This window comes from Eretmochelys imbricata, chromosome 1 (genome assembly GCF_965152235.1).
Source record: "Eretmochelys imbricata isolate rEreImb1 chromosome 1, rEreImb1.hap1, whole genome shotgun sequence".
NCBI classification, from domain to species: Eukaryota; Metazoa; Chordata; order Testudines; family Cheloniidae; genus Eretmochelys; species Eretmochelys imbricata.
The window spans coordinates 17,812,713-17,839,182 of record NC_135572.1 but is presented as its reverse complement, the minus strand read 5'-3'; the positions used below and the strand labels follow the sequence as shown (position 1 = coordinate 17,839,182).

General features: G+C 43.3%; 1 protein-coding gene across 4 annotated transcripts in view; it reads left to right on the top strand.

Moving 5' to 3' along the window:
- Positions 1-26,470, top strand: part of INTS4 (integrator complex subunit 4) — a 61,332-nt gene that overhangs the window by 13,189 nt on the left and 21,673 nt on the right. For all 4 annotated transcript variants that reach the window (XM_077807284.1, XM_077807276.1, XM_077807271.1 and 1 more), the window contains 13 exons: positions 941-1,047; positions 3,079-3,264; positions 5,176-5,226; positions 6,270-6,358; positions 6,672-6,792; positions 7,382-7,453; positions 8,502-8,676; positions 11,250-11,455; positions 13,416-13,558; positions 19,633-19,748; positions 20,953-21,086; positions 21,883-22,040; positions 26,190-26,283. In XM_077807284.1, coding sequence (XP_077663410.1) covers positions 941-1,047; positions 3,079-3,264; positions 5,176-5,226; positions 6,270-6,358; positions 6,672-6,792; positions 7,382-7,453; positions 8,502-8,676; positions 11,250-11,455; positions 13,416-13,558; positions 19,633-19,748; positions 20,953-21,086; positions 21,883-22,040; positions 26,190-26,283 — 1,652 coding nt within the window. The remainder of the gene's footprint in view (positions 1-940; positions 1,048-3,078; positions 3,265-5,175; positions 5,227-6,269; positions 6,359-6,671; positions 6,793-7,381; positions 7,454-8,501; positions 8,677-11,249; positions 11,456-13,415; positions 13,559-19,632; positions 19,749-20,952; positions 21,087-21,882; positions 22,041-26,189; positions 26,284-26,470) is intronic.

Sequence of the window (26,470 nt, the reverse complement as noted above, 5' to 3'; positions counted from 1 at the left end):
GGGGCAGCACACAGAGCTCCCTGACTCCCCTCCTCCCAGGGGCCGTAGAGACGTGCCAGCAGCCAGCTGCTTCTGGGAGCGGAGTGGGGCCACGGCATGCAGGCAGGCAGCTTGCCTGAGCCCTGCTGCACCGTCGGCCCCGGAGATTGCGATTGACTGGCAGAGGCTCCAGGATCAACCAGTCAGTTGCCATCGACGAGTTGGTGACCAGTGATCTAAGGACTGTGGCAAGACTCCTATGTGAACACAAACAGCCTAAGTATAAGATTGGGGATTATTGCTCAGAGGGAACATTGTTTCCTCCCCCCCACCGTATTCTCTATTTTTATGACCATTGTAAAATCCTATCATGACATTCTCAAGGCAAAAAAATCTTTCAGCATCACTGTTTGTTATATAATGTCATTGTAGAACAGCAGACGGTACAGAGTATGTGTTCCTGCTGTAAAATCACAGAGGCAGAGACATTGTTTCTTAACTGCTCTGTGTTGGGGGACAGCCTTGTTTGCAAGTGGAACACTGTAATGGAATCTTTCCTCACCCCAGCTGCAGGATAATGGCAGAAGTTTATTTTTAATTTGCACAAAAACATCATTCCACGAGCACTGTTTTCATAAGAGGGTGAAGGACAAACTATCCCCCATTTCTTGCTGTAACAAAGTCTGTTTTAATTTTAAAAGAATTTCATCCCTCCAAGCACTTCATGTAAAAAACATTTCTTGGGAGGTGGGGATGCAGGTCACCAGTGGGATTTAGAAGCACAAGTTCAATTGACAGTTAGTGGGACTTAGGCACTTTTGGAAATTCCATCCCATGAGAACATCATTTATGTAATATGCACAGTGGTTTATCAGTTTACTTGCAACGTAGACAGTGAGATCTCTGTAGGCTCACGAAATTAGTAAAGAGATATGAAACCTTTCACTGTTTTGTTTAACAGAGTCCCACCAAGTTCTTGCTCAACTGCTGGATACCCTGTTGGTGATTGGGACGAAACTCACAGAGAACCCAGCTGTCAGAATGAGACTGCTAGATGTAGCCTGCAAGGTAATATAGTCTTATTGATGAAGTAAATATGCTTTAGAGGCCAAATTCTGCTCCCAGATACTCGTGTAGCTTGTGTTGAAATCAAAGGCAGTTGCCTGCACATATCTGGGAGGAGAGTTTCACTCTAAATTTTAAATATGCCAATCATAAAAATTCTGATAACATCAATGCAAAAAATCTACATAACAAAAAGTGTCCAGTATACTGAAACCCTCAAAATCTCTAAATCTGAATTAATGAGACTCTTGCAGCCTCTAAATAGCAGCTATGACGTACTTGTTAACATCGTATTCATATCAGTTTTCATACTTTCCACTTACGTAACCCTGTTCATGTACAGATTTACAAATGGTTTCAGAGTAGCAGCCGTGTTAAATGTGGTTAAAAGTTGTTCCTGTTTTCCTGATGGCATTACTGGTGCGTGGAGAAGCCAGGTGAATAGAACGATGTTAAATTTGGATATGGATATTGTCTTTCTACCTGTCTGCAATTCACCTAGCATCCCAATAGTTCTATGTAAATCCAGATTCCCTAATTTGTAGGCTTGTCCTCAATCCAGTAGACCACAGTTGCCTTTTATATTTAAAAAGCAAAGGAAATGAAGCTCAGAGTTCATAGATAATGTTAGCTGACATTAGTTTGCAGCATTTAGGGGGTATTATTTTTGAAGCTTGTGTAATTAATGTTATCTGACTTCCACACCTGCTAACTCTTTCCTCAGCACTTATGTCTCACATAAGAGCCCTATTAAAAGAAATAAAGAGCTCTGTGGAAGCTTGAAAGCTTGTCTTTCACCAGCAGAAGTTGGTCCAATAAACAATATTACCACACCCATCTAGTCTCAAGAAAACAGTGTCTGTTTATAGCTAAGGTAATCTTGTTGTTAAAGGGAGAAAATATACTGACTCTAATGCTTGATTTGACCAATAAGTCTTTTGCCCATTCTCAATTTGTTACAATTATGTTGGTAACGAAAGTACATTCTGTTCATGGAGTAGCGTTGAATAAAAATCACAGAATGAATCGCCATGTGAGTTAATAAATTATCCATAATTACCTATTTCTCTTTTGGTATTTTAATGAAAAAATTATCTGAGTCAGTGAGTCACTCCCCTTCTTTAAATTTAATTTTAAAGTATTCTGCTTTTCCTTGGTTTATGATCTCCTCTAACACTTTAGTAGAGGATTGGAGAATATATAAGAAGAAATTGTATTATATTAAAAGATCTTTAAAATGTTTTTTTGGGAGGGATTTAATAGTGTGTGTTTCATTGATACAGAAGATTGGTAATTCATTGATTGGTGAAATGCTACCTAATTTTACTCACCACTTGAAAATATACCTGTAGAGGAGGATTTTCTTTCTACAAATTGTATTAAGAGGCAAGCTATATCCACAATTGTTTTTCTGTGTGTGTACCAAATCAATAGGAGATTTCAGTGTCAATCTATTGCAGGATAGGAATCCTTGGTAGGATTACTAAATTTAAGGATATCTTTTAAGTCATATAAACTCTGAGGCAGTTTTGGTATGAGCACAAGACTGGGAACTAGGAACTCTTGAATTCCAACTTGGATACTTTTATTCTTAATTGCAAAATGGGGAGGATGGTTGTGCCAAATATCCTTGCTGCATGAGCAGTTACTCATTTTGTGTGTGCTGCTTAGGCTGTGCAGTATTTTGCCTAAATTACATCTGCAACTGTTTTTGAAAATTATGCCCCATGAGAAAGCTTATTTTAATTCTTTGCTGAAAAAGCTGTTTTCTATGGAGAGAACTGTAATGTATGTGTGTGTAAAATTTCTGATTAAACTTCATGAAATTATTGTTCTGTAGGATTGATAATATATAGAATAAAGTAAGCATCAAATATTTGAAGGAAAGCTACTATTGGACTTTATCCCTGAAAACTGTTATAACTTTAAAACAAAACACAAACTTTTGGGAGGCTTCATCTCATGTGAAACAGTCTGCTGCTTGAAAGGATAAAATACCAAGAAAAACATTTCTTATTCTATCCCATTACGCAGTATCTGACGGACTCCTCCCATGGTGTCAGAAACAAGTGCCTCCAACTGATTGGTTATCTTGGATCTGTGGAAAAAGGTGCCACAAAAGAAGCTGAAAGCCTGGCTACCAAAGATGTCCAGAAGATAATAGGGGACCACTTTATTGATCAGGACCCTCGTGTTAGGACTGCAGCTATAAAAGCTATGGTAAGTGCTGCTGCACTCTTAAATGTATTAGGAGCCACTCAAGAAGACTTGTAAGTGGTTGTAAATTGAGCGAGAAAAACTCAGTCAGGAAGGTGATTTATTAAGTCATTTTGGTAAATGTGAAAATTAAAGTTACCCAAGTTTCAATTAAATTGGCCTTGAAAAAGTGTGAGGGGAATATCCAGATTCTTGTACAATAGATTAATAGAGGATAAATATATATTTTGGAAGTTTATCATTTTAGTAAAAAGAAAAGAAGTACTTGTGGCACCTTAGAGACTAACCAATTTATTTGAGCATGAGCTTTCGTGAGCTACAGCTCACTTCATCGGATGCATACCGTGGAAACTGCAGCAGACTTTATATATACACAGAGAATATGAAACAATACCTCCTCCCATCCCACTGTCCTGCTGGTAATAGCTTATCTAAAGTGATCATCAGGTTAGGCGGAAATGGCCTAACCTGATGATCACTTTAGATAAGCTATTACCAGCAGGACAGTGGGGTGGGAGGAGGTATTGTTTCATATTCTCTGTGTATATATAAAGTCTGCTGCAGTTTCCACGGTATGCATCCGATGAAGTGAGCTGTAGCTCACGAAAGCTCATGCTCAAATAAATTGGTTAGTCTCTAAGGTGCCACAAGTACTCCTTTTCTTTTTGCGAATACAGACTAACACGGCTGTTACTCTGAAACCTATCATTTTAGTGACTTCAGATTTTTTGGTGTGTGTGTATATATAACAAAATCAGGCACATTCCAATTAGCAATAAATATGCTTTCCTTGCTTTAGCTTTCGTTATGGTCAATACTGACCACTCCAACTAATGCTTGTTGGGATGTAGCATCAGGAAGTTGCTGAAGGAAGAAGAAATACTTCAGTAACTGGAAAAATCCAAGAGAAAGTTTATGCTTAAAAATAGCATGTCTGCAGGGCTCAGTAATCATGTTAATTGGGTGTTCAGCAACTGCTAGTAAGGTAAACCCATTTCCATGTTGGGATGGAGGGTATTCAAATTAACACTCGTTAAACTTCTGAAAAAGAGGCAGCATTTAATACAGGATTTCAGTAGGGTCTGGTTGGGATCTCCCTCTGCTCTTTCCATCCACTTCTGTTGTATTTTAATGACTCTCTTTACAGATATTTTTTTTTAAACGTGTTCATGTGACTTTTTATGGTTAAATTGAATGTCCAAACCTAGACTCTTATTGCCAGGACAATATACTATCACAACACAAAAGCCTCCATCGTTCTGTAGTTTGAAACCAGAAAGCATTCTTTGGAGGCACCAAAAAACCTTGCCCATGACTACTTTGCTACTGTTCTAATATTTTTTCTTCATTTGTAAATTGTAGTCTGCAGAGGCCTGTCTAGAAAAGATAAATGCTTTTCTTTCAGATGACAGCCTACCGGATAGTCTTCCCATGTATAGGGAACATATATAATTCTGTCTTACTATTTATACTTCGGAAACTCATATGGAGCTACATATTCTGTGTAGAAACTGTCTGTAGTTGCTAGAGAAGGGTCTACAGCTTTGCTGGATCAGTAGTTGAGAATGTTTTAGGACAAGATTTTATTGAGAATTCATGTTGTGAAGCACAACTCTTCAGAAGACTGGAGAAAGGTGGTGTTATTGGTAGCACTAATGTAAAAACCAAGTATGATGGAGACAAACTTTATACCAAAGTCTAGATAATTATTTATTATAATAAGATGAGAATATTTAATTCAGCAGAGGCCATGAAATGGTTGAATGTAGCAGAGAATCAACTACTGTAGCAAGCAATTATTATGGGATTCATGTCAATGGTAATCAAATGGTAGAGACAATAGTAATGAAAATTGACTATCTTATTTAAAACCATGTGATGATACATCTGTTTGTTTTTTTCCTCCTTTTATAGCTGCAGCTACATGAAAGAGGATTAAAATTGCAGCAGACTATTTACAGTCAGGTAATGCCTTATTAAATATTGTGCAAGTTCTTTTTTAGTTTCTGTGACAAACTAGTTCAATAGGAAAAGAAGTATGTTCAAGACAGTGAAGCTGTGGAGATGTAATTTGCTTACTTTTACTGGAGGAGGGAGAGGGTTGGGGAAAAGGTGAGGCATTTTAGTAATTATGGCAAGTGGAATCTTGCACACATGCAGAGTCTTCCAAGCATTCCATGGCCTAGGCCCAGGATATCTAAAATACTGTCTAAATTTCTGGGACAAAGACCTGGTTGACAACTATGCTCCTCTGGCACAATGGAACTCTCTACTTTAAGAGTAAAGCTCATCTGTGCAGGAGACAGAACTTTCTCCTGGGGTCTGAGACTGTGGAATGAGCTCCACCAAGAGCTAAGGACCATCACAACACCTCCACTTTCTGCTCCTAGTGCAAAGTGCATTTTTTTTATCTGCCTTCTATTATGTAAACTCATAGCAACAGGTATATTTATTAGGGGGAAAAAAATAAACCCTACCAAAACAAGATACTCCACTGCACATGCTTTCTCCTTTTGAAGAGAGGGTGAGTGAACAAACATCATGTGACAGGTGTGTAGTAGCATTGCTTAATGTACTACTGGAAGGTGCTCATACTGTGGTGATGAGCGCAGCATAAGAACCTGAATAGAATTAAATAGTCTCATTGATGTTCCCATGAGTATGGGGTTTACCTTCATGGATAAGGTTTCAGGATCAAGGCCTATGAAAGTGAGAATAATATGGATCATAGTCAGTTGTAGCGAGGAAAGGTGCTGTGCAACATTCTTCATGTCTCTGTGTAGTTCAGCCAGTCCTAGAGCTCACCTGAGCAGGGCTAACCAATCTGATAAGTACTGCACTGGGTTTGTCTGGTAGGACTAGGTTGAGATAACCAAATACATTTTGATTCATAATCTCACCTAGCTGGTATAGAATCTGTACTTTATCATATAATAGAGTTTAATGGAAGCTTAAATGTAAACCTGGTGCAGGGGTTTAAGATTAATATTTGGAAACCTTCATTTCAGGCTTGCAAATTGCTCTCAGATGATTATGAACAGGTACGCAGTGCTGCCGTTCAGTTGATCTGGGTCCTCAGTCAGCTGTATCCTGAGAGGTATGTGCTGTATGCAGACTGATTCAAAAAGTTATACAGGATAGGAATAAGCATGCTAGTTCTGAAGGTTTTTGTCTTAAACAAGTCTTAAACATTGTGGTTTGAAAGGCTGTGTATATTAAATGCCTATAGCCTAAGCCAAAAGTGGACATGTTGGACTAGATGATATTTTTTTTTTTTGTTCCTAAGATGCCTTATGTGTTATAGCAGTAGTACAGCACTGTTTATTTCATTGGCCTTTGCCACGAAGGATAACACGTTTTATACAAAGTCTCAGCACAGTGACTTACATTGTGTCCTCTGTCTTATTCAGCATTGTCCCAATTCCTTCTTCCAATGAAGAAATTCGCTTAGTTGATGATGCATTTGGAAAAATATGTCATATGGTCAGTGATGGCTCATGGGTTGTTAGAGTGCAAGCTGCTAAGCTGTTGGTGAGTTTCCTTGTTGTTTTCATGTCTTCTTGGTAGAAGGTCACGGTATGTTGCCTTTTTTGCCTATATTTGGGAAGAAAGGATGTGAAGAGAGCATTAATGTTCTGACTTTTGTTTACTGGATTTGCTAGTTGATACTGTGTATGATATCAGTGTCTAGATCAATTGATTTCTGCCAAATTTCAAGGCAGTTTTGAGGGGAGAGGTGGAGCTAGCGTATATGCAGATCCATTAGAAAATAGCTTCCCAGCTATTCACAGCTGTTCTCTCCTCTGCGGGGAATGGACTCCTCAGCACAACCAAAATCTCATTTATGGCCCCCAACTTCAAGGCCAGGTTTTTAGATCCCTAGCTAGGACCAACTATATGGAGAGAGTGGGATGCTGTGATGAATTTATATGCGGACACTCATAAACTCTTAAAAGCTCCTAAATACTGCAGTGATGAGCACTATATAAACCCCTTGAAATACAGAAATGAGTGGTAGCTGTGCTAGGGTGTGTCACTCAGCAGATTCTATTGGCTTACATTGATAACCATCTTGGTTCTTCACCTAATGTGGGGTTTTTTTGTTTGTTTTTTTTTTCAGGGATCTATGCAGCAAGTTAGTTCCCATTTCTTGGAGCAGACACTTGACAAGAAGCTGATGTCAGATCTGAGGGTACATAAACCTTATCTTTTATTATTTTGTCCCCTCCCGTTCCGTCTCCCCCCCCCCCCCCCCCCTTACCTAGCACTAAAATTGCACAACAGGTATGTTAATGTCTAACATATTTCTTTATCTTTTCCATGCCTCAGGGCAATTGAGAGTTGATTGATCGTGACAGGTTGACTTTAATCTAACAGAAAACAAAGGCTAAACTGCTTCATTAGCTTTTGTGTTCTTGTAATAAATCACTCCTGAAGCTGTTCAGGTTTCATTGAGGAGAGAGTGGGATTAGCATGCTATCTTGACACCATCTTGTTTTAGAGTTTCTCTCTTATTTATTGTGAACAGAAAGATTGTGTTCCAGTTTTGGGAACATGCTATAATACAAGATCTTACAGGATCTGCTTGGCAGTCATTTCAAATCACTTAACGCTTAGAATTGGGACTCTTGTTTGTTTGTTTGTTTTTTATCGTGATTTTGTAGTTGATTCACATAGTGACCTTGGGCAAAATCCTTCTTCTCTTTGGCTTAATTTTTCCATCTACAAAATGGGATAACTCATCTGTGTCTCACAAGGATGATAGGGCTAAATTCGCTAATTTTTTTAAAGTGTATTGAGATCCTTGGTTGGATGGAAAGTGAATGTAAGGCTTTGTCTGCACTGGGCAAATGAAGTGTGTTAGGAAATGTGGAGACATTTTGATTAACACATGGTTTAATGCCAGTTATTATCTAATATAGACACACAGTCATGTTAAAGTGGTAGGGCTTAACCCCAGTTTAACAGGGGTAACTACAGAATCGTGTTCAACAATATGTTAATTAAAACATGTTAGATATTATTCTTTTCCCAGTGAAAACAAAGCACAAAATATTGAGTGATTTTTCACATAAGAGGAGGGTAGCTTTCATGTCTCTCAGCAATTACATCTCTTCCTCCTATCACTGTTGAAGTCTTTCGCTATAACCTTATTATGGAACCAGAGCAAGTCAGTTAATGCACCAGTAGTTCCTTTAAAATTTAATAGCCTTTATGATACATAATATTTATTTTCACAGAGGAAGCGCACTGCACATGAACGAGCCAAAGAGCTCTACAGCTCTGGGGAGTTTTCAAGTGGCAGAAAATGGGGAGACGATGCACCCAAAGAGGAAATAGACACAGGCGCTGTGAACTTGATTGAATCGGGAGCTTGTGGGGCTTTTGTTCATGGCCTGGAAGATGAAATGTATGGTAAGTGTTAACTTTGTATGTGGCAACCAAAGAAAGGAGGATCTGAATGTAAAGTCCCTAACATACTGGATAGCGTAGCTTTCCAAAATTCATGTTGCCTGGAACAGATCCCCTTTTTCCCAAAAAAAAAAAAAAAAAAAGTGACATATATTGCAAGGTTGGTTTTTTTTTTTTTTTCATTACCATCTCGGTGAGGGTGAGCAAGTAGATTTTGTTCCTGGTTGGTAAATATTCATGATTTTGCAAGATTGAATTAATGTTAGCTCAGCACTTTGGACAGGCAAAGCATTCTGTATTAGGGTACCCGGAAATCAGTAATTTTTTAAAACAGTTAATTTAGGTAAGTGTGTGGGGAAAAGTGTCTACTTCTGCTGTTCAAGGATCAGATCCAGCTCCCACTGGATGTGTTTTCATTGACTTCAATAAGCTAGATTGAATCCTAAATTGGAAACTTTAGTTGCTATTGCTGGAAATGGCCAGATTCTCTAGAGCCTAGAGAAAGGGGAAACCTACATTCATCTTACAACAGTTTAAAGCATGTTGGTCCTCTCTCACTGTAAATAGTTTTAACAGAGTTGGCCAGCAGTAGTTTGGAGCACAACATTGGGACCCAAGCCCTGGAGTTCTAAACTTGGCTATGACACTGATCTTGTTGATGGGACTAACCAAGGTCACTTCACCTCTATGCCCCAGCTTCCCCATCTGTGGATAGGGATAATTCTTACCCCTTGTATCTCCATGGGGCTATTGAGAGTGTTAATGTTAGTGAAGTGCCTTGAAGATGAACATTTCTATGAGCTGTAATTGCTGATTGTTGCTTTTAAAATTTACAGCGTGGATGGAGCAACATTAGAAAGTACAGGGTGTGCTCTAAAAAGTAGCTCTGTAAAATCACATTGTAAAGATTGGTTTGTTGCTCTATGACTTCTGTATTAGGCTTGCTCAATTTGCAGTTAAAATTACATGGTGTTTTCTGTCAAAATCCTTCTGGGATGTGAAAAATAACCTTGGTTCTTTCTGGCTTAATAATAAAGATTTTTCACTTGAAACAATTCGGATTTCCATACCATAATATCCAACTTGCTGTCACATAAATTTTCGCTCTGCAGTGCCAAAGGTAGCATTTGTATCAATGAAGAACGATTGGCTCGGAATACACACAGATCTGGTGAACTGATGTGGAAATTATTTATACAGTCACCCCTCTGACCATTACTGCACTTTAAATGCTACTGGCTACAGTTCCACCTTATACCCAGCACTGCAGCCTTCCCTTGTACTAATTTTTAATCTGTATCTTAGTCTGCCTTGTCAGAGCAGTCAGTGAAATGTGTTTTAATCTGTGCTGCCTTAACTGAGTGAGTAGGTTGGTGGATGAGGGGAAAGGATCTATAACTAAATAAGCAGCGTCTTACCGTGATTGTATTTTTTCAAGTTAATCAGAGACATCTGGAATCACACCATGTTGTTCAAGAACAATAAGCCTAACATGCTACATTTGCAAATTTTAATTCACTGTTTTCAAGCTAAACTTTTTTGGATGAAAAATAGAAATATCTTATAACATGCCAGATTTGGTTCTGTTGTTTTTATGATCACCATTCAGAAAAGCTTGCAGAAACTGGATGAGAGAGTCTTTTGCCTTCATTTAATGGATTACATGTGGAGGTACTTCAAATACCTACAGTGTTTTTTACAGCATGAATACATGTGGGCTGCTTGGCTATCCCTTCTGGTCTTTCCAATAACATGCATATTAATCATTCCCATGGTACCTCTTCCTTTCTGAGGGATCGCATAGCTCTAAACTAAGGGCTCTCAAACTTCATTGCACCGCAACCCCCTTCTGACAACAAATATTACTTCATGACCCCAGGAGGGGGACCGAAGCCTGAGACCGCCCAAACCCCACCACCCTGCGGGAGGGACAAAGTCAAAGCTCCATTTCCCCAGGCAGGGATGCCAAAGCCCAAGGGCTTCAGCCCCAGACATGGGGCTTGTAACCTGAGCCCTCGGACTTGGGCTTTGGTCCTGGGCCCCAGCAAGTTTAAGCCAGCCCTGGTGACCCCATTAAAATGGGGTCCTGACCCACTTTGGGGTCCTTACCCACAGTTTGAGAACTGCTGCAGGGTTCACTTCTGCTATTGAAACACAATTACCCTGGGGTGAAATGTAACTTTTATAGAGAACTACACAGCAAGTGAAGGAAGGATGTGAAGAACACTCTCGACAATTGAAATGGCAGGAAGTGTACAGGCAGGCAGAATGTAATTATTGAACTCCTACTCCTGCAAAATATGCCATGGCTCTCTAATAATCTAATAATAATCTTGTTTTTTTTGTCTCACCTGAAAATACCTCCAGTGTCACTTCAAATGGTAGCTTGTGCTGTTCAGAACTGATAACTGTGAATGATACCTAACAGAGACAGCTCTGGTGATTCCAAATTTTCCTTAGGGGTCTCCTATCAAAATTCTTACTCTTGCATAGCTTGAGGTCTGGCCACTAGGTGATATAGCTTTTGATTAGTATTAAAAATAACCCTAAATAAGATTCTTTTTTCTTTCTTTCAGAGGTTCGGATTGCTGCAGTTGAGGCCCTCTGTATGCTGGCTCAATCTTCACCTTCTTTTGCAGAGAAGTGTCTTGATTTTCTAGTAGACATGTTTAATGATGAGATTGAGGAGGTAAGATTGCAGTCGATACACACGATGAGAAAAATCTCCAACAACATAACGCTGCGAGAGGACCAGCTCGATACCGTGCTAGCTGTCTTAGAGGCAAGTGTTCTCTTTGGAAAGAGCTTCCCATGGCCACTATCTTTGATCTAGAATTTATTACCTGTGATTTTTTGTATGAAAAGTCAAGATATATGCTGATACAGAGTATGGTCTAAACTTTCAAAAAAGCTGAAGTTGGATGCCCAAAAATCAAGGCACCTAAAATCACTAATCATGTTTGAAAATTTAGTCCTACATCTTTTTTTGTTGTTTGTATTTCTGCAATGATTGATCATTCATGTTATGTCAGCTGAAACGTGATAATTGATGCTTTATATAGCATCTTTGATCCTGAAGGATTTCTGAGCACTTTGGCTAATACTTTCTAACTTGGTAACTAAATGCCTACTTGGACACCAAAATAAGTGTTCTGTAAATCATGCCACTTCGTTTAGGGACCCTTGTTTGAAAATGTTGGCCTTTGCCTTTACCATTTTCTTTTTTAACCCCACTGCTTTCGCCAGCTGCTCCTACCATGTCTGTCTCTTCTTCTACTGGCTGCTTTTGTTATCAAACGCAAACTCCTTGTACTTGCTTTCAAGTCTCTGCACAACTCTGCTCTGGTTCTCATGTCTTCTTACACTTGACTTTCCTCTTCTCAAGTCACGCGCCTATCCAGCCCTTTATAATCTTCTCCCACTTTTGTTTCCATGCCTTCTTCCTTGCAATCCCTATGCCTGACCTTGCATGCGATGCTTTCATTGTCTCTCTCTCAAGTCCCTCCTTAGAACACACTTTCTTTTGTGAAGATTTGTCCACTCAGCAGTGTTTATTTAAAAAAAAACACTCAACATTCTGCACAGCCCTGTGATACTTTCACCCTTTGATCACCCATTGCACTATCTTATTTGTTTAGTTAGACTGAGATTCTTAACAACAGGGCTTCTGTTTCTTCTCATGGTGTTGGTGTTCTGCAAATCGTAAATTTAAAAAAAAAAAAATCTGCCACTGAAATGCAACTACCTCTGGAGCAGAACACAAAAGCTTTTTAACAGCACACAGTAACACTACATAAGTACTGGTAAAGAGGAAGAATAATGTGTGCATTTGAAACTACAGAGTGTATTTTAGGCAGGTAGAATGTAGTTTTTCAAATTGGAGTTCAGTTATGGCACCATAGTAAACACTTGTACAAATAGCTATAGGACCTCCATGTTACAGTATACGTGAAAGGTGACACTTCTCTGGCAGCAAGGTGCCTCTTGAAGTGTTTTTCTGCCTTAAACGGTGACTGCAAAAATGACATTGTGGGGTTCCATATTTATTGTCTCACTGGATTCCAGTATCAAGCTTTGTGCACTTCAAAAGTAAAAAGATACCCCCACTGCCTGCCAGCCTGGCAAACTCAACCTAGGAACTAAGTCATGCTGGGCTCTGTTCATCCCATACATCATCTCCAGTAATAGATTTTGCAGGCCAGATTATGGCCTTCAGTGACACCTTTGCAAACCCATTTAAGGCTGCCTGGGGCATAACTTCTTCCACTGAATTGAATGGGAATTTTGCCTGATTAAGGGCCTGCAGGCTCTAGCTTCAAATGCTGAATAAAGGAACACTTCTTCCTAAATGGCTAAATGTAGTTTTCAACCATCATCTGCTTGGCCATGCAATAGTTACCCAGCACCTCTAAATATCTACCAGATCCTTTGTGCCTGAGGATACCAGTTGATATATTTATCACTCCTAGTGATTTTCATTTGAGAGAGTGAAGAGTGGAAAAGTTTTCATCCGTGAAAGGAAGCACATGTGTAAGTGAGACAGCTTGGCTGAGTTCAAAAGAGACAGAGCCTGCAGCAGTCGGGCTGGACTGATGTTCCTCTGGGTTTTGCTGTAACCTACTAGAAATAGACATTGGATTTAGGGAACCTATGGGAATAATTCTACAATCTTTAAAGTGTGTGTGTGTGTGTGTGTGTGTGTGTATATATATATGCTAATAGTTAGAGTGATTGGTTTTTAGGATTCCTCCCGAGATATTCGGGAAGCACTTCATGAACTACTGTGCTGCACCAATGTCTCGACTAAAGAAGGCATCCATCTTGCACTGGTGGAGCTGCTGAAAAACCTAACCAAATATCCTACTGACAGAGAGTCCATATGGAAGTAAGTATTGCTTTTCTACGTGCTTCTTGCTTGTCCACTTTTTTTAGCTTTCATATTTATTCTAATGACCAAGTCTTAAAGCCAGTAAATGTTTTATTTAGCTGAGGGGTACAGTTGCTACTTATATGATTTCTTGTTATCCTGTAAATATTCTGAACAGAAGTGGTACTAAGCATTTTTCACACTGACACCTGAAATAGAGATTCTTCTTCGAGTGCTTGTTCATGTCCATTCCAATCAGGTGTGGGCGCGCTGCATGCATAGTTGTTGGAAAGTTTTCCCATAGCAGTTTCCTTCGGGTCAGCTGTGGAGCCTCCTGGAGTGGTGCCTTCATGGCACTCAATATATGACCCTGCCGACCCAGCCCCTCCTCAGTTCCTTCTTACCGCCAGTGACGGTCGATGGAACTGCCGTCGCTTGCTTAACAAATGCTTCCCTTAGCGTTCTTTCATATAGTTAGCTTAGCCTAGTTTAGTTGTAGTTAGTCTTAGTTATTGTCTATACAATATAGACGTTTGGGAGCGGGGTTTTCCCAACCCCTCTCCCCCTTGGGCCCCAGGGCATGCCGTGAGCCCAAGGCTTTAAACCCTGTGGAAACTGCAGCAAGCCTATGCCAACGAGCGACCCCCACGACTCGCGTCTGAAGTGTCTGGGGGAGGCGCACCAGACAGACAGGTGCAAGATCTGCAGGGCTTTCCTCCCCAGAACTGAAAAGGAGCAAGATTTCTGGCTGAAGCAGTTGTTCATGGAATCCACTTTGTCCCCAGTCTGCTGCAGACTGTCAGGACCCTGCACCGACTGTGTCCGTACGGAATTCCCCGGCATTAGTACATGACACGGTGCTGAGGAAGGACTCTAGTCTAAGAGACCCTTGGCACTGACGTCTGGCACCGCAGGAGGCACAGACAACCCGGCACCCCTCGCATTCACCGATGCCGTACAACCAGCATAGACAAGCCGACAGAGGCCGCTCCCCAGTGCAGAAAACAGCGGGACCTGCAGGCGCGGTACCAGGGCATCCTGTGGGGGAGCCCTCAGCATTTAGGCAACAAGAGACGGCACCGTCGACTTCAGTTCCCACGGGGGTCCGTTGAGTGCGGCGCACAGCGACTCCCGGGATGGGCAGTGCCAAGTGGAGGAGTTGGAGTTACCATCCCCCACAGACACTTTTTGGAGCCACCAGACACTTGATAGGGATGACTGCTCCTCAGCCCTCGGTGATCAGAGATAAGCCCTTGGTGCCGTTGCAATTGACGCCATCTAGAGGCAAGATGGCCATGATGCCGCAGTCACTCTCTCCGGCCCAGTGCTGTTTGCCTCAGCACCACTCCAGATCACTATCCTCAAGGCACCGTTCTCCGGCACCAGACTCCCCAAAGGTTTCCCCGGCACCAAGGAGGGAGCAGCAGCAATCCCCAGCTCCAAGAGAGGACCAGCACCGTACCAGGACCAGTCCTCGGCACCAGATCTAAGGCACCGGTCCCCGATGCCAGATTCCCAGTTTGGGTCCCCAGCCCAGACATCTCGGCACCTGTCCCCTGCATCATCAACACGGCGCAGTTCTCCAGCGCAGCACTATGCGGCGCCACCGTGGTCATCTCAGCTGAGATCCGTGTCTTCGGACTTGGATGGTGGCTCGCACTATTCCCGTCGCAGCAGGCATAGATCCAACAAGCAACGGAGGGAGGTGCCAATGGCATGGCAAGCCCAGTGGCAGCCTCCAGCACAATGGCCCTTTTGGAGCCCCCGGGCTTACCATCAGGCCCAGGGCTCCCTTTTCAGGGGCTCCCATTTGGTGGCCTCAAGCACCGACCACCCCAGATAGCCAGAGACCGGCCTACGCCCCGTGGTTCTGAGGCTACCTTGGCGCAAGCCCCACAGCCAGCCCAGGTCACCTCCGAGGCATGACCCATTGCAAGGCCAGGCTACTGCCACTTTGGCTACGGTTGCCACAGAGGCCACAGATGCTGAACAGGAGGAGTTTAGGGAGCCGGAGGGTCAGGAGGACCCCGGACCACCCCTGGCCTCCTCATCTTCGTCCCTGGACGAGGCAGTAATGGGAGCTTCAACCTCGGGCCCTCCCCCAATTGACCACATGGCCCACCAGGACTTTCTACAAAGGATTGCCCGTAACATGGGGTTGCAGGCAGAGGAGGTGGTCGAGTCCGAAGACCCCATGGTCAACAGCCTTGCTCCAGAGCGACCATTCAGGTAGCTCTGCCACGAATAAAAACTATCCATAGCAATATTAAGACTCTGGCAGACTCCTGCCTCAATCCTGCCCACCGCCAAGGGGGTAGAGCGCAAGTACTTTGTTCCCTCCAAGGGGTATGAGTACCTGTTCTGTCACCTGTAATCATGTTCTCTCGTAGTATCAGCGGTGAATGAGAGAGAGAGAGAGACCCGGGCAGCAAGGGCCGGCCCCCTAAATCCAAGGTGTTGGAAAGGATGGACCTTTTTGACTGGAAAATCTATGCAACTGGGGGCCCGCAGCTGAGGATAGCTAACCAGCAAGCTATTCTCAGCAGGTACAACTTCAACTTGTGGGCCTCCATGTTGAAGTTTAAGGAGCTGATTCCACCAGGCTCCAGAGCCGAGTTCTCGGTGATCATTGATGAAGGGAAGGCAGTGGCGTGAACCTCCCTCCAGGCTTCACTGGACTCGGCGGACTCAGCTGCCCGCACCCTTTCCTCAGGAGTAGCCATGAGGAGGAGCTCATGGCTACAGGGGTCTGGGTTGCCCCCGGAGCTGCAGCAAACCCTGTAGGACTTACCATTTGAAGGCACAGGGTTATCTTTGGAGCGAACAGACTCCAAGCTGCACAGTCTCAAAGACTCCCTGGCAACTATGAAGTCATTGGGTATGCACACCCCGGCAATATTTCAAGCCCCAACTGCAACTGCAGCGCCTATATCCTCCTCAGCTGAGGCAGGATTTTTATAAGCGTAGGGGCAGGAAGAGCAGGCACAAACCTTCCAGTCTCCCTTCTGGGCAGGGCCAAGGCCCAACCAACCTTCATCAGGCTCTAAAAAGGCCTTTTGAAGGTGCGCCCGAGGACGATGCACCTGCCGTTACACTGGATCCTTCCCCCTGTTTTATGAATCGTCTGTCCCACTTCTACCGTGCTTGGTCCCAAATAACATCGGACTGCTGGGTCCTTTGCATGGTAGAAGTGGATATTCTCTCCAATTCTGCTGCTGCTCCCTACCCTCCCACCTCCCTTCCCCGTCCCTCTTCAGGGGCCTTTCTCATGAGCAACTCCTTATCCAGGAGGTGCAGACGCTTCTCGCAGCAGGGGCAGTGGAGGAGGTTCCTAAGGGGCAAGGGATTCTATTTCCGTTATTTCCTAATCCCCAAAGCCAAGGGGGGGTCTCAGACCCATCCTAGACTCAAGAGATTCACGATGATGTTGAAGTTCTGCATGGTCTCCCTCAATACAATTATTCCTTCCCTGGATCCGGGAGACTGGTACGCTGCCCTCAACATGAAAGACACGTACTTTCACATAGCTATTCGACCTGCACGCAGACGATTTCTATGGTTTGTCGTCAACCAAAAACATTATCAGTTCACGGTCCTCCCCTTTGGCCTGTCAACAGACCCCTGAGTGTTCACCAAGTGCATGTCGGTTGTAGCAGCCTTCCTCCGGTATATCCCTACCTTGACACCTGGCTGCTACGGGGGCACTCCAGGTAGAGTCTCAAGTCTGATCATCCTAATCTGATCACTCAGGACCACAGCTGTCTTCACTACCCAGACTTCCTGTCCCTCCATCTCACGGCCTGGAAGGTTCATGGTTAAACCCCATGGAGCTTCTGTGCTCAGAACCAGTAAGAGTTTCCTCTTGGCAAATAGGACTTCTATCCTATATCTATCTAGCTAAGTGGAAAAGATTCACTTGCTGGTGTGCCCAGCAGCGTACACCTCCACTACAGGTGTCTATACCTCTCATTCTAGAGCACCTTCTGTACCTGAAACAACAAGGACTGGCAGCGTCATCCATCAAAGTACACATCGCTGTTATCTAAGCCTTCCACCCGGGAGCGTCTGGCAGATCCGTATTTGCTAACCCCGTGGTAGGCAGTTTCCTTAAGGGTTTGGAATGCCTACATCCTCAGACCAGACAGCCTGTCCCAGCGTGGGACTTCAATCTGGTCCTCTCCAAATTAATGGGGCCCCCTTTTAAGCCAGTAGCGACTTGCTCCCTTCTCTATCTACCATCCTGGTGGCCATCACATCAGCTAGGAGGGTGTCAGAGCTAAAGGCCCTTACCTCCAGTCCACCCTACACAATCTTCCTCAAGGAAAGGTGCAACTCAGGCCTCACCCAGCCTTTCTTCCCAAGGTAGTGTCACTCTTTCATACTAGCCAAGACCTTTTTCTACCTGTCTTCTATCCTAAGCCTCATGCCAGTAACCATGAGCAGAGGCTGTACTTTCTGGATGCTTGGCGGGCGCTAGCCTTCTACATCAACACACTAAGCCGTTCAGGAAGTCAAACCAGCTGTTGGTAGCAGTAGCAGACTGGATGAAAGGACTCCCTGTCTCATCTCAAAGAATATCTTCCTGGATCAAGTCCTGCATCCGCACATGCTATTAGCTGGCCAAGGTCCCAGCCCTGGCACTCACGGCACATTCCACGAGGGCACAGGCCTCAGCAGCAGCATTCCTGGCTTAAGTCCTGATACAAGAAATTTGCAGGGCAGCAACATGGTCTTCGGTGCATACATTCACCTCTCATTATGCTGTTACCCAGACGCCAGCAATGATGCAGCATTTGGCAGAGCAGTGCTTCAATCTGCGTTTCCTTAACTCCGACCCCATCTCTGGGGTGGAGCTTGGGAGTCACCTGATTGGAATTGACATAAGCAAGCACTCGAAGAAGAAAAAACGGTTACTCAGCTTCTCGTAACTGTTCTTCGAGTTGTGTTGTTCGTGTCCATTCCGGTATCCACCCTCCTACCCCGCTGTCGGAGTAGCCGGCAAGAAGAAAATGAGGAGGGGCCGGGTCAGCAGGGTCATATATTGAGCGCCATGAAGGAGCCACTCCAGGGGGCTTCACAGCCGACCCAACGGGAGCTGCTAAGGGAAAACTTTCTGATGACTGTGCATGTGGCGTGCACACACCTGATGGGAATGGACGTGAACAACACATCTCAAAGAACAACAATTACAAGAAGGTGAGTAGCCATTTTTTCTATCTGCATATGTGCTTGTCTGCTTGCATAAAGGAGAACCTCACTAAGGACCATCCTAGTGACCAAATTATAAACAGCCACTTTAAAGTATTCACGTGGTTTCCAGTACAGTTTAGTTCAGCCTAAAAACTAACCTCTACTAAACCATATGTTTCTGGTTAGTTAAAAGATTCCACTAAATATTGGCTTTGTTACCTTGGTTTTTGGATCCTGTTATACCAGTTGACAGCTATATTGTTTATGGACACACTTTGCTTTTGGGCGTGGGGAGGGTTCTGCTTGAGTTCCGTAGCAAACATTGATTTTCATGTACAATACACAAGAGAGTTGCTTTGCACTTTTTAAAATGGAAGCAACAAGCAAGTTAATACTATAGAAAATGTGGATTCAAATTTAACTATTTTTATCCTTAGAAGCATTTATTTTAAATGGCTTTTTCTAAAAGCCTCTTATAGTATATTCTGAATATTTAACGAAAAAAAGGAAAGGATTGGTAAAGGTGGCATGGTTATTAATTTTTGTAACATAGCACCCCAAAGTGTTTGGTATTTTGCAGACATGTAGCAAGACACGTTCCTACTCCCAAAGTGATTACAATTTAAGCAGACCATGTTAATTGTTGCTCCCTCTTTTTTCTAGTTATGTTTTTCAAGTTATATTTTGTTTCATGAACACTTGGGGTCCAACAAAACTACGACTGTTAGTTCTTTAGACTGTGTCTTTGGATGTGTATGCGCAGTGCCTAACTCTCTGGGGCCCTGATTCTGATTGGGGCCTCTCAGGGCTATTGTAATATAAATGTGAAATAGTATTAATAACACCATTGTTTTGTTAAATCTTCCTTGATTCAGAGATGTTCTTAACCTGTGCATTTTCAGGTGCTTAAAGTTCCTGGGATGCAGGCATCCTACTCTGGTGCTTCCACTGGTCCCAGAGCTGCTGAGTACACATCCGTTTTTTGACACCCCAGAACCTGACATGGATGACCCAGCCTGTATCCTTTTTTTTTGCTATCTGACAAAAAGTCCTTGCTGACTTGGTAGAATAATTATACATAGTTTTCTAATAATCAGATTCATTATACTGCTTTAGATTAAAGTAAACTCTTACAGCTATTTCAGTATGCAGTGTTGGTGTAGCCATGCTTGTCTCAGTGTATTAGAGAGACAAGATGGATGATAGTAATATCTTTTATAGGACCAACTTTCTGAGGTGAGTAAACTGGGTACATTGTAATTTGTTGTGTATGGGTCTGTCAGATAAGTCCTTTAAAGACCAAAGTCTGCATGAACCTTAAAGATCCATCAGCCCTTTCAGTAAGTGGAGGGTTTGCCATGGAGCATTTAACTAAAACTTCCCCTTCTTCCACTGTTCTGCAGTTCCGGTTGACTGGTGTCTTTCACTCCAGAGGTGACTAAATTATAGTGGAACTATAAGTTTATAGTTTGTGGGGCACTTCGGTTTCTCTCATAAATCTTGAATAAGTTAATGTTTGCACTGGGACATCTAAAGCACTGTATGTGCTAAGTGTTGTTGTCGTCATCATCCTTGGCAACGGAAGATGCAATAGAAATATAAAATTCTATTTTTCTTCTGTTCATTCTCCTCACTGCTCATCTCTGTAATCACACACACACACAATTTTGTTTGAAATGCCTGACAACAGTTCAACTGGAACTTCTCTCTCCCCCTCTACTTCTGCAAAGTATAGTTTCTGTCTCGTGCGCCATCCACCAGAGCTTCCTGTGCAAATATAACCCTTTTAGGAATTGAAGAGAATCTGAATTGAATGCAAGGAGGGGTTTATATCTAACCAGATGGCTAATGCAATTAATTGAATACATTTGTCCTTTTGAGTAAAGGCTTGGAGAAAGTTGGGTAAAGAGGACTCCATTTGAGTTAAATTGTTTCTTACTGCAGTTCAAAATAGGTTAATTTACAAAATCATCTTCACATTACTTCTAACTATAACTGGTTGATGCTGGTACTCTCCTTGCACCAGCCTGTCAGTGGAGCATACTGTAACATAGTACCTAGTATCTAGGCAGAGAGCTGTTTTGATTTTTTGCTCAGCATTTTTCTCCTGTTGTACAGAACTTTATAAATCTTCAGAAAAGGAAGTGTTCAATGTTTCTTTAACTTGCTACCATGAGGAAACTGAAAATGACCATTTTTTCCATAACATCCCACTTCAATAGATATTGCTGTTCTGGTTCTCATTTTTAATGCTGCTAAAACTTGCCCAACAATGCCAGCATTGTTCTCGGATCATACTTTCAGACACTATGCCTATCTTCGTGACAGTCTCTCTCATCTTGTCCCTCCATTGAGAGTAAGTTGTTTTTGGGGTAACCAATCATTCTCTCAGTTGCTGTGAATATTTAGTGAGAACATTGTTCACTTGCCACTGGTATAACTTTTTGTTTTCAGAAGACTGGCTTTCCGTCAGTGGGGTGAATGCTGCTGTATCTGTGAAGTGTGTGTGTGTGTGTACGAAATATTAACTCATTACAGTATGGATTTTGTAATATTTTGGGGTGTCTGAGAGAATAATCAACTTATTTTTCCATACAAAAGAGAAGAGTATAATCTACTGGATAGAAAAGGTGACTAGGAGGCAGGAGTCCTGAGTTCTTTTCACAGCTCTGCAGCAACTGGGTGAAATTCACCCCTTTGCAGAGGACCTGCAACAAGGCCCATGCTTGACTTCTGTTCCACTTAAGCCCTGTAGTTACGGGTAGGATTGCCCCTTCATGCTGTATGCCCCAGTGTGCCCCCTCTACATGGGGAAGAATTTCACTGTGTGCGAACTTGGCAAAGACACTTCAACAAGCACTGTGCATCAGTATCCCTGTTTTATAGATGGAGAATGCCACCCTCTCAGGGGTTGAAGTTTAATTGTAGAGTACATTGAGATCCTTGGATGGGGAGGGGTCTCTAGAACTGCAAATTGTTGTATATTGAAGATGTGAAACTGAAGGCGTTGATGCAAATTCTGAACTAGAAAAGTATGTTGTAGTTCCCACTTTGTAGAGTCTTGTTTAAATGGTGACACAAAATTGTGACCATGTGAATTTTGTCATCTGGATTTAGCTTTTTTGTTTTTTGTTGTTTTCCCTTTTGCTCAGTTGCCAGGTAGAAAACTAGTATCCTCCCCTGTTTCCCCCAGTGTTACCCCTCATGAAGATCCTTCCCAGCAGTTCCTGCAGCAGAGTCTTGAGAGAGTTTACAACCTTCAGCACCTAGACCCACAGAGCACACAGGAGCTGCTTGAATTCACCATTCGGTAAGGCTGTGTACTTTTAAGCATTTTGAGATCTAGTGATGAAAATAAGAGCTAAGTATTATTATTACTAATCATTGTCAGGAAAATTGTTATAATTCCCAGCTCTCTGAAATGCCTACTGTGGTTCTAGATGTTGTTTAATTTCCCAGTTTGGGCTCTTAGACTGAACCTTCTGAAGAGAATGTTGTGAACATGATTAGGCCTATATGAAGTGAAATGTGTGGTCCCAGACCTATTTCTGCTCAGATGCAGCTGGCTCCTTTGACAGTCTCAACAGGGGCCATAGCTTTAACAGGCATGTAGAGTGAACTACCATCTTGTATTTAGAGAGGAGGTCCTTCCAGGACAGGATAACGTTGGGGAAACTTGCACTTCACAGAACAGGAGCAGCACAGACAGGCAGGGCTGGATTAATGCAGGGGCTTTAGGGCCTGCAGCCCAGGGTCTTGGGCTAAGGGAGGTGCCGGATGTAGCCCACTGCTTCTTTTCCTTCGTCCCGCAGCAAGTCTCTGTGCTGTGAGCCGGACACCAGTCCCCGAACCTCAGCGCGCCCCCCTCACCACCCTGGGCTGGAGCCGCAAGCACCATCTCACTGATGTGCCCCTGCGGCCCCTAGGCAAGGGGCATTCAGGGAATCTCTGCCCACTGCCCTCAATACCAGCTCCGCAACTCCCTTTGGCTAGCCAATGGGAGCTGTGGGGGGCAGCGCCTGCAGGCGCGGGCACTGTGCAGAGCAGCCTGGCCCCTCTGCCTAGGGGCCGGACATGCCAGCAACCTCAGGGAGCAGAGCAGTGCGGAGCCAGGGCAAGCAGGAATCCTGCCTTAGCCTGCTGCATCGCCGACCAGGAGCTGCCTGAGGTAAGCGCCTCCTGGCCGGAGCATCCACCCTGCACCCCTAACCCAGCCCGGAGCCACCTTCTGACCACAACCCCCTGTCCCAGCCCTGAGCCCCCTCCTGCACCCAAACTCCCATCCAGATCCCGCACCCCAAACCTCCTGCTGCGCCCCAACTTCCAGTCCCATCCCTGGCCCCAATCCCGAGCTCACCCCCCCAGCTGGAGCAGCACCCCTCCCACACCCCAGCCCTGAGCCCACTCCCCCACTCTAAACCCCCAGGGGCCTCACAAAATCTAATAGCCCTGGGCCAACAGGAGTGTTAATCCAGCCCTGCAGGCAGGGGATAAATAGGACTTCAGTCTCTAGGGCTGTCAGTAATATCCATGAGTTCTCTGCTCAGTGGCCCACTCTGGGTCACTCATTTTGACCCTGTGACCTGCATACCTGTCCCTTTTTATTCAATTTTTGTCCCCTCTACTCCATTGATTTCTGAGTTCTGTGGTCCTTCACTCACTGGAGGGTACAGATTTCCGCTGCTTGGTGGGTTCTGCCCACCAGTCCTAATCATCAAATAGTTTGGTCCTTTTCACCAATACTAAATCCACAGGAGAGATTTCTCCCCAAATAGGCAACATTATTATGCACCACGGTCTGCCTTGGTATAGATAAGGATTCAGTATGGCTTTTAAATGAAGGTTTTGTGCTGCCTTTTCCATTTCCAATTCATCTACTGATTGATTGGTTGGTTTTGCATGAACAAAAGACTCAGAATTTTTTTCCATGTGCCTTGTCTCTTGGACTGGAAAAGGATCCTTAGTTGAAAGGCAGGAAAGTACTGGACAATGCAATGAAAAAGATCTCAAAGGTGGATGCAGCTTTCCATATAGGTTTATTTTCTCTCCCAACTTATCTTTGCTGTGCAGCCATAAATCACCTTTACAGCTACCCATTGTAAGGAATAAACAAAGTGGTATTCATTATTGAAAACGTGAGTGTGAAAGGTGGATGATGCGTTTCTGGTCCCCAGCTGTTCAGAAGCTACTGCACACAGAATAAAAATTATCTAGGGAATGTTTTAGGAATTGAATGTTGTAGCTGTATGTAGGTGATTTCTTAGCAGAACATCTGAAATCTCTGAAGCACAAAACAGCTATAGAAATCTCATAGGAGCTGTGAATGCTTCCCTAAGCTGGTGACGAGATGCACTTCTGGTGTGTATGTGGCAGAGGGCCACATGTGCAGCTTGTACAAAGAGACAACTTAATCAGGAGACAGCATTGGGAATTATCTCCATATCTGCCTTTCTGATGCGACTACAGGCAGTACCGCAGTCCTAGGACTGTACTAAACTCCTTGCCCTTTGGCTTTTTTCGGGGGGAGGGAGGGAGGGACTTCTGTGCTTTTTAAAATATATGGATACGACTTTGTTCTGTTCATGGGTTTTTTTGGGGTGGGCAAGAGGCTGCTACCTTGACTGTTGGGTGGGGTGGGGGTGGAAAGAGTTCATGGCAGTGGGCTTCCTCCTTTCTTGTAACTACGTTTAGCTGGGAAAGTAATTTTCCTTTCAAGCCAGTGAGGTGGTGTTCCCTAATGCTTAGAGCACAATACTGAGAGTGGAGGTATCACAGGTTTTTTAGCCAGTCACTTAACATCTCTGATATGTTCCTCAGTTTCCTTATGTGTACAGTGGGGCTCATGCTTACCTTGCAAGGGTGTGGAGGCTTAAGAATGTTTATACAGAAATAAGTACAGAATTGTCAACCACAGAAGCTTTGAAGATGGTGTTCTAGTTATTTGGCTGACTATTAGCCAGGGAAGAGCTCCCTTCCCTCCCATTAGGATGTTGGGGACAAATTGAGTGTGACATGGTGACGGGACAATAGGGAGTCTGCAGTTCTTCTCCTTTAACCCCTCCCTTACCAAGGAGAAGGGGGGACTTGACTGGCTTTATTGCAGTTGCATCTAAGGAAGAAGCTGCCCCTCTGATTTGGAAGTAGCTTCTCTGGGTACAGAGATTGGGATTCTCTCAGACCCTTTGTAGGCTGATGACTGCTGAGGCAAATTTCAGGTTCAGTAGAGCTTTAATCTGGGAACTACTTCAGAAATACAGGAGCAGCCTGGCTAAAATACAAGAGATGAAGCTTTCTTAGTCAAATAAGTTATTTCTTATTTCTATAGCATACCTACAGCAGGGGGATGCAAGAAAACAACACAATGATTTTTTAAAAAATTGGAAAGACTAAATCACAAAGCAAAATGCAGAGTGAAAAATGAGAAGGTGGACTCTGCATTTTGTATCTCTGATTTCTACAGAGCTGAAGATAAGGTTTCTTTTTTAGTAGAAACCCAGATTTTGTTTAAAATTCCACACAAACTGGAGTAATAAAACTCTGCATATTCAATTAGGGTTTGTTTACACAAACATTTAATTCACAGCAAGCTGGGGTGTGAATCCGCCACACACTAAGTGTCCCTGAGGATCCTGCTGACGCGCTCTGAAAGTTCATTCATGTGCTTTGATCTATCCCACTTTGAAACAGGAGTAGATTAACATGCAGTAATGAACTGTTATGCACATTAGCAGTGTCCACACTGACATTTAATGCATGGCAGGCTTGTATGGGGTAAATTTACACCCCAGCTTATCTAAACAAAATGTGTTTGTAGATGTGCCTTTAGTTTGCCCTGTCAGCATAATCTAGGCAGTGGATGTGGCTGATTGTTCTATTGGTGTTTGAGCGATTACCTGTTGTGTGTTGCATTAAGTAACCGGCTCTCGTAAACTATACATCAGACTTACGAAATAAGTTGTATTTCAGAAATGCAGCTATGTTCCAAATATAATTGGCTACATGAATCCAATATGTTCCAAGGTATCTCTTCTAGCTAGCATCAAAAGAGAGATTTCCCAGCAGTTTAATACAAGTTGGTTGTTTGCTGCTCTACGAATATCTGGAGTGTTGGCATTAAATCTGGAGCCACCATGCTGTATGGTTCCCATAGGGATGCAGAGTAATGCAGGATGACAGACTAACTGCTGCTCATGTCAGCCTACAAGAAGGGGAGAGAAGCTAACAGGTCCCCAGGTGCAGGCTGCTCTGACATGCATGTTTTGCTGCTGTTAATGGGGGTGGTTATAGGGGTGGACGGAGGTAAAATACAGAAATAGGTATCTTTGGCCTTGCCACTGCTGCAGGATTTGGAATGTGTTAAAATTGACATATGTCAATTGACAAACTGTCTCTTTTTTACAGTGCTTTATGGTGGTGTTTTAGTGTATCTGAATTTTGCATTTTCTCTTATTTGCTCCAGTGATCTTCAGAGGCTTGGAGAACTTCAGTCAGAACTGGCAGGGGTGGCAGACTTCTCCGCAACTTACCTTCGGTGTCAGCTGCTCCTCATCAAGGTTAAGCTTCATCTGTGTTCCTAGGGCCTAGAATTATGTTGTAATTGGCTGTGTGGGTTTGCCAGCACAGTGCTGGGCAGATCTTGCACTTTCCATATTTCATGTGTGCTAGTGAGTCTAACCACTTACAAAGTCTGCTTTAGGAAAAGTGATTTATGGTGAAATCATGGATCCAATGGTGCTCTGA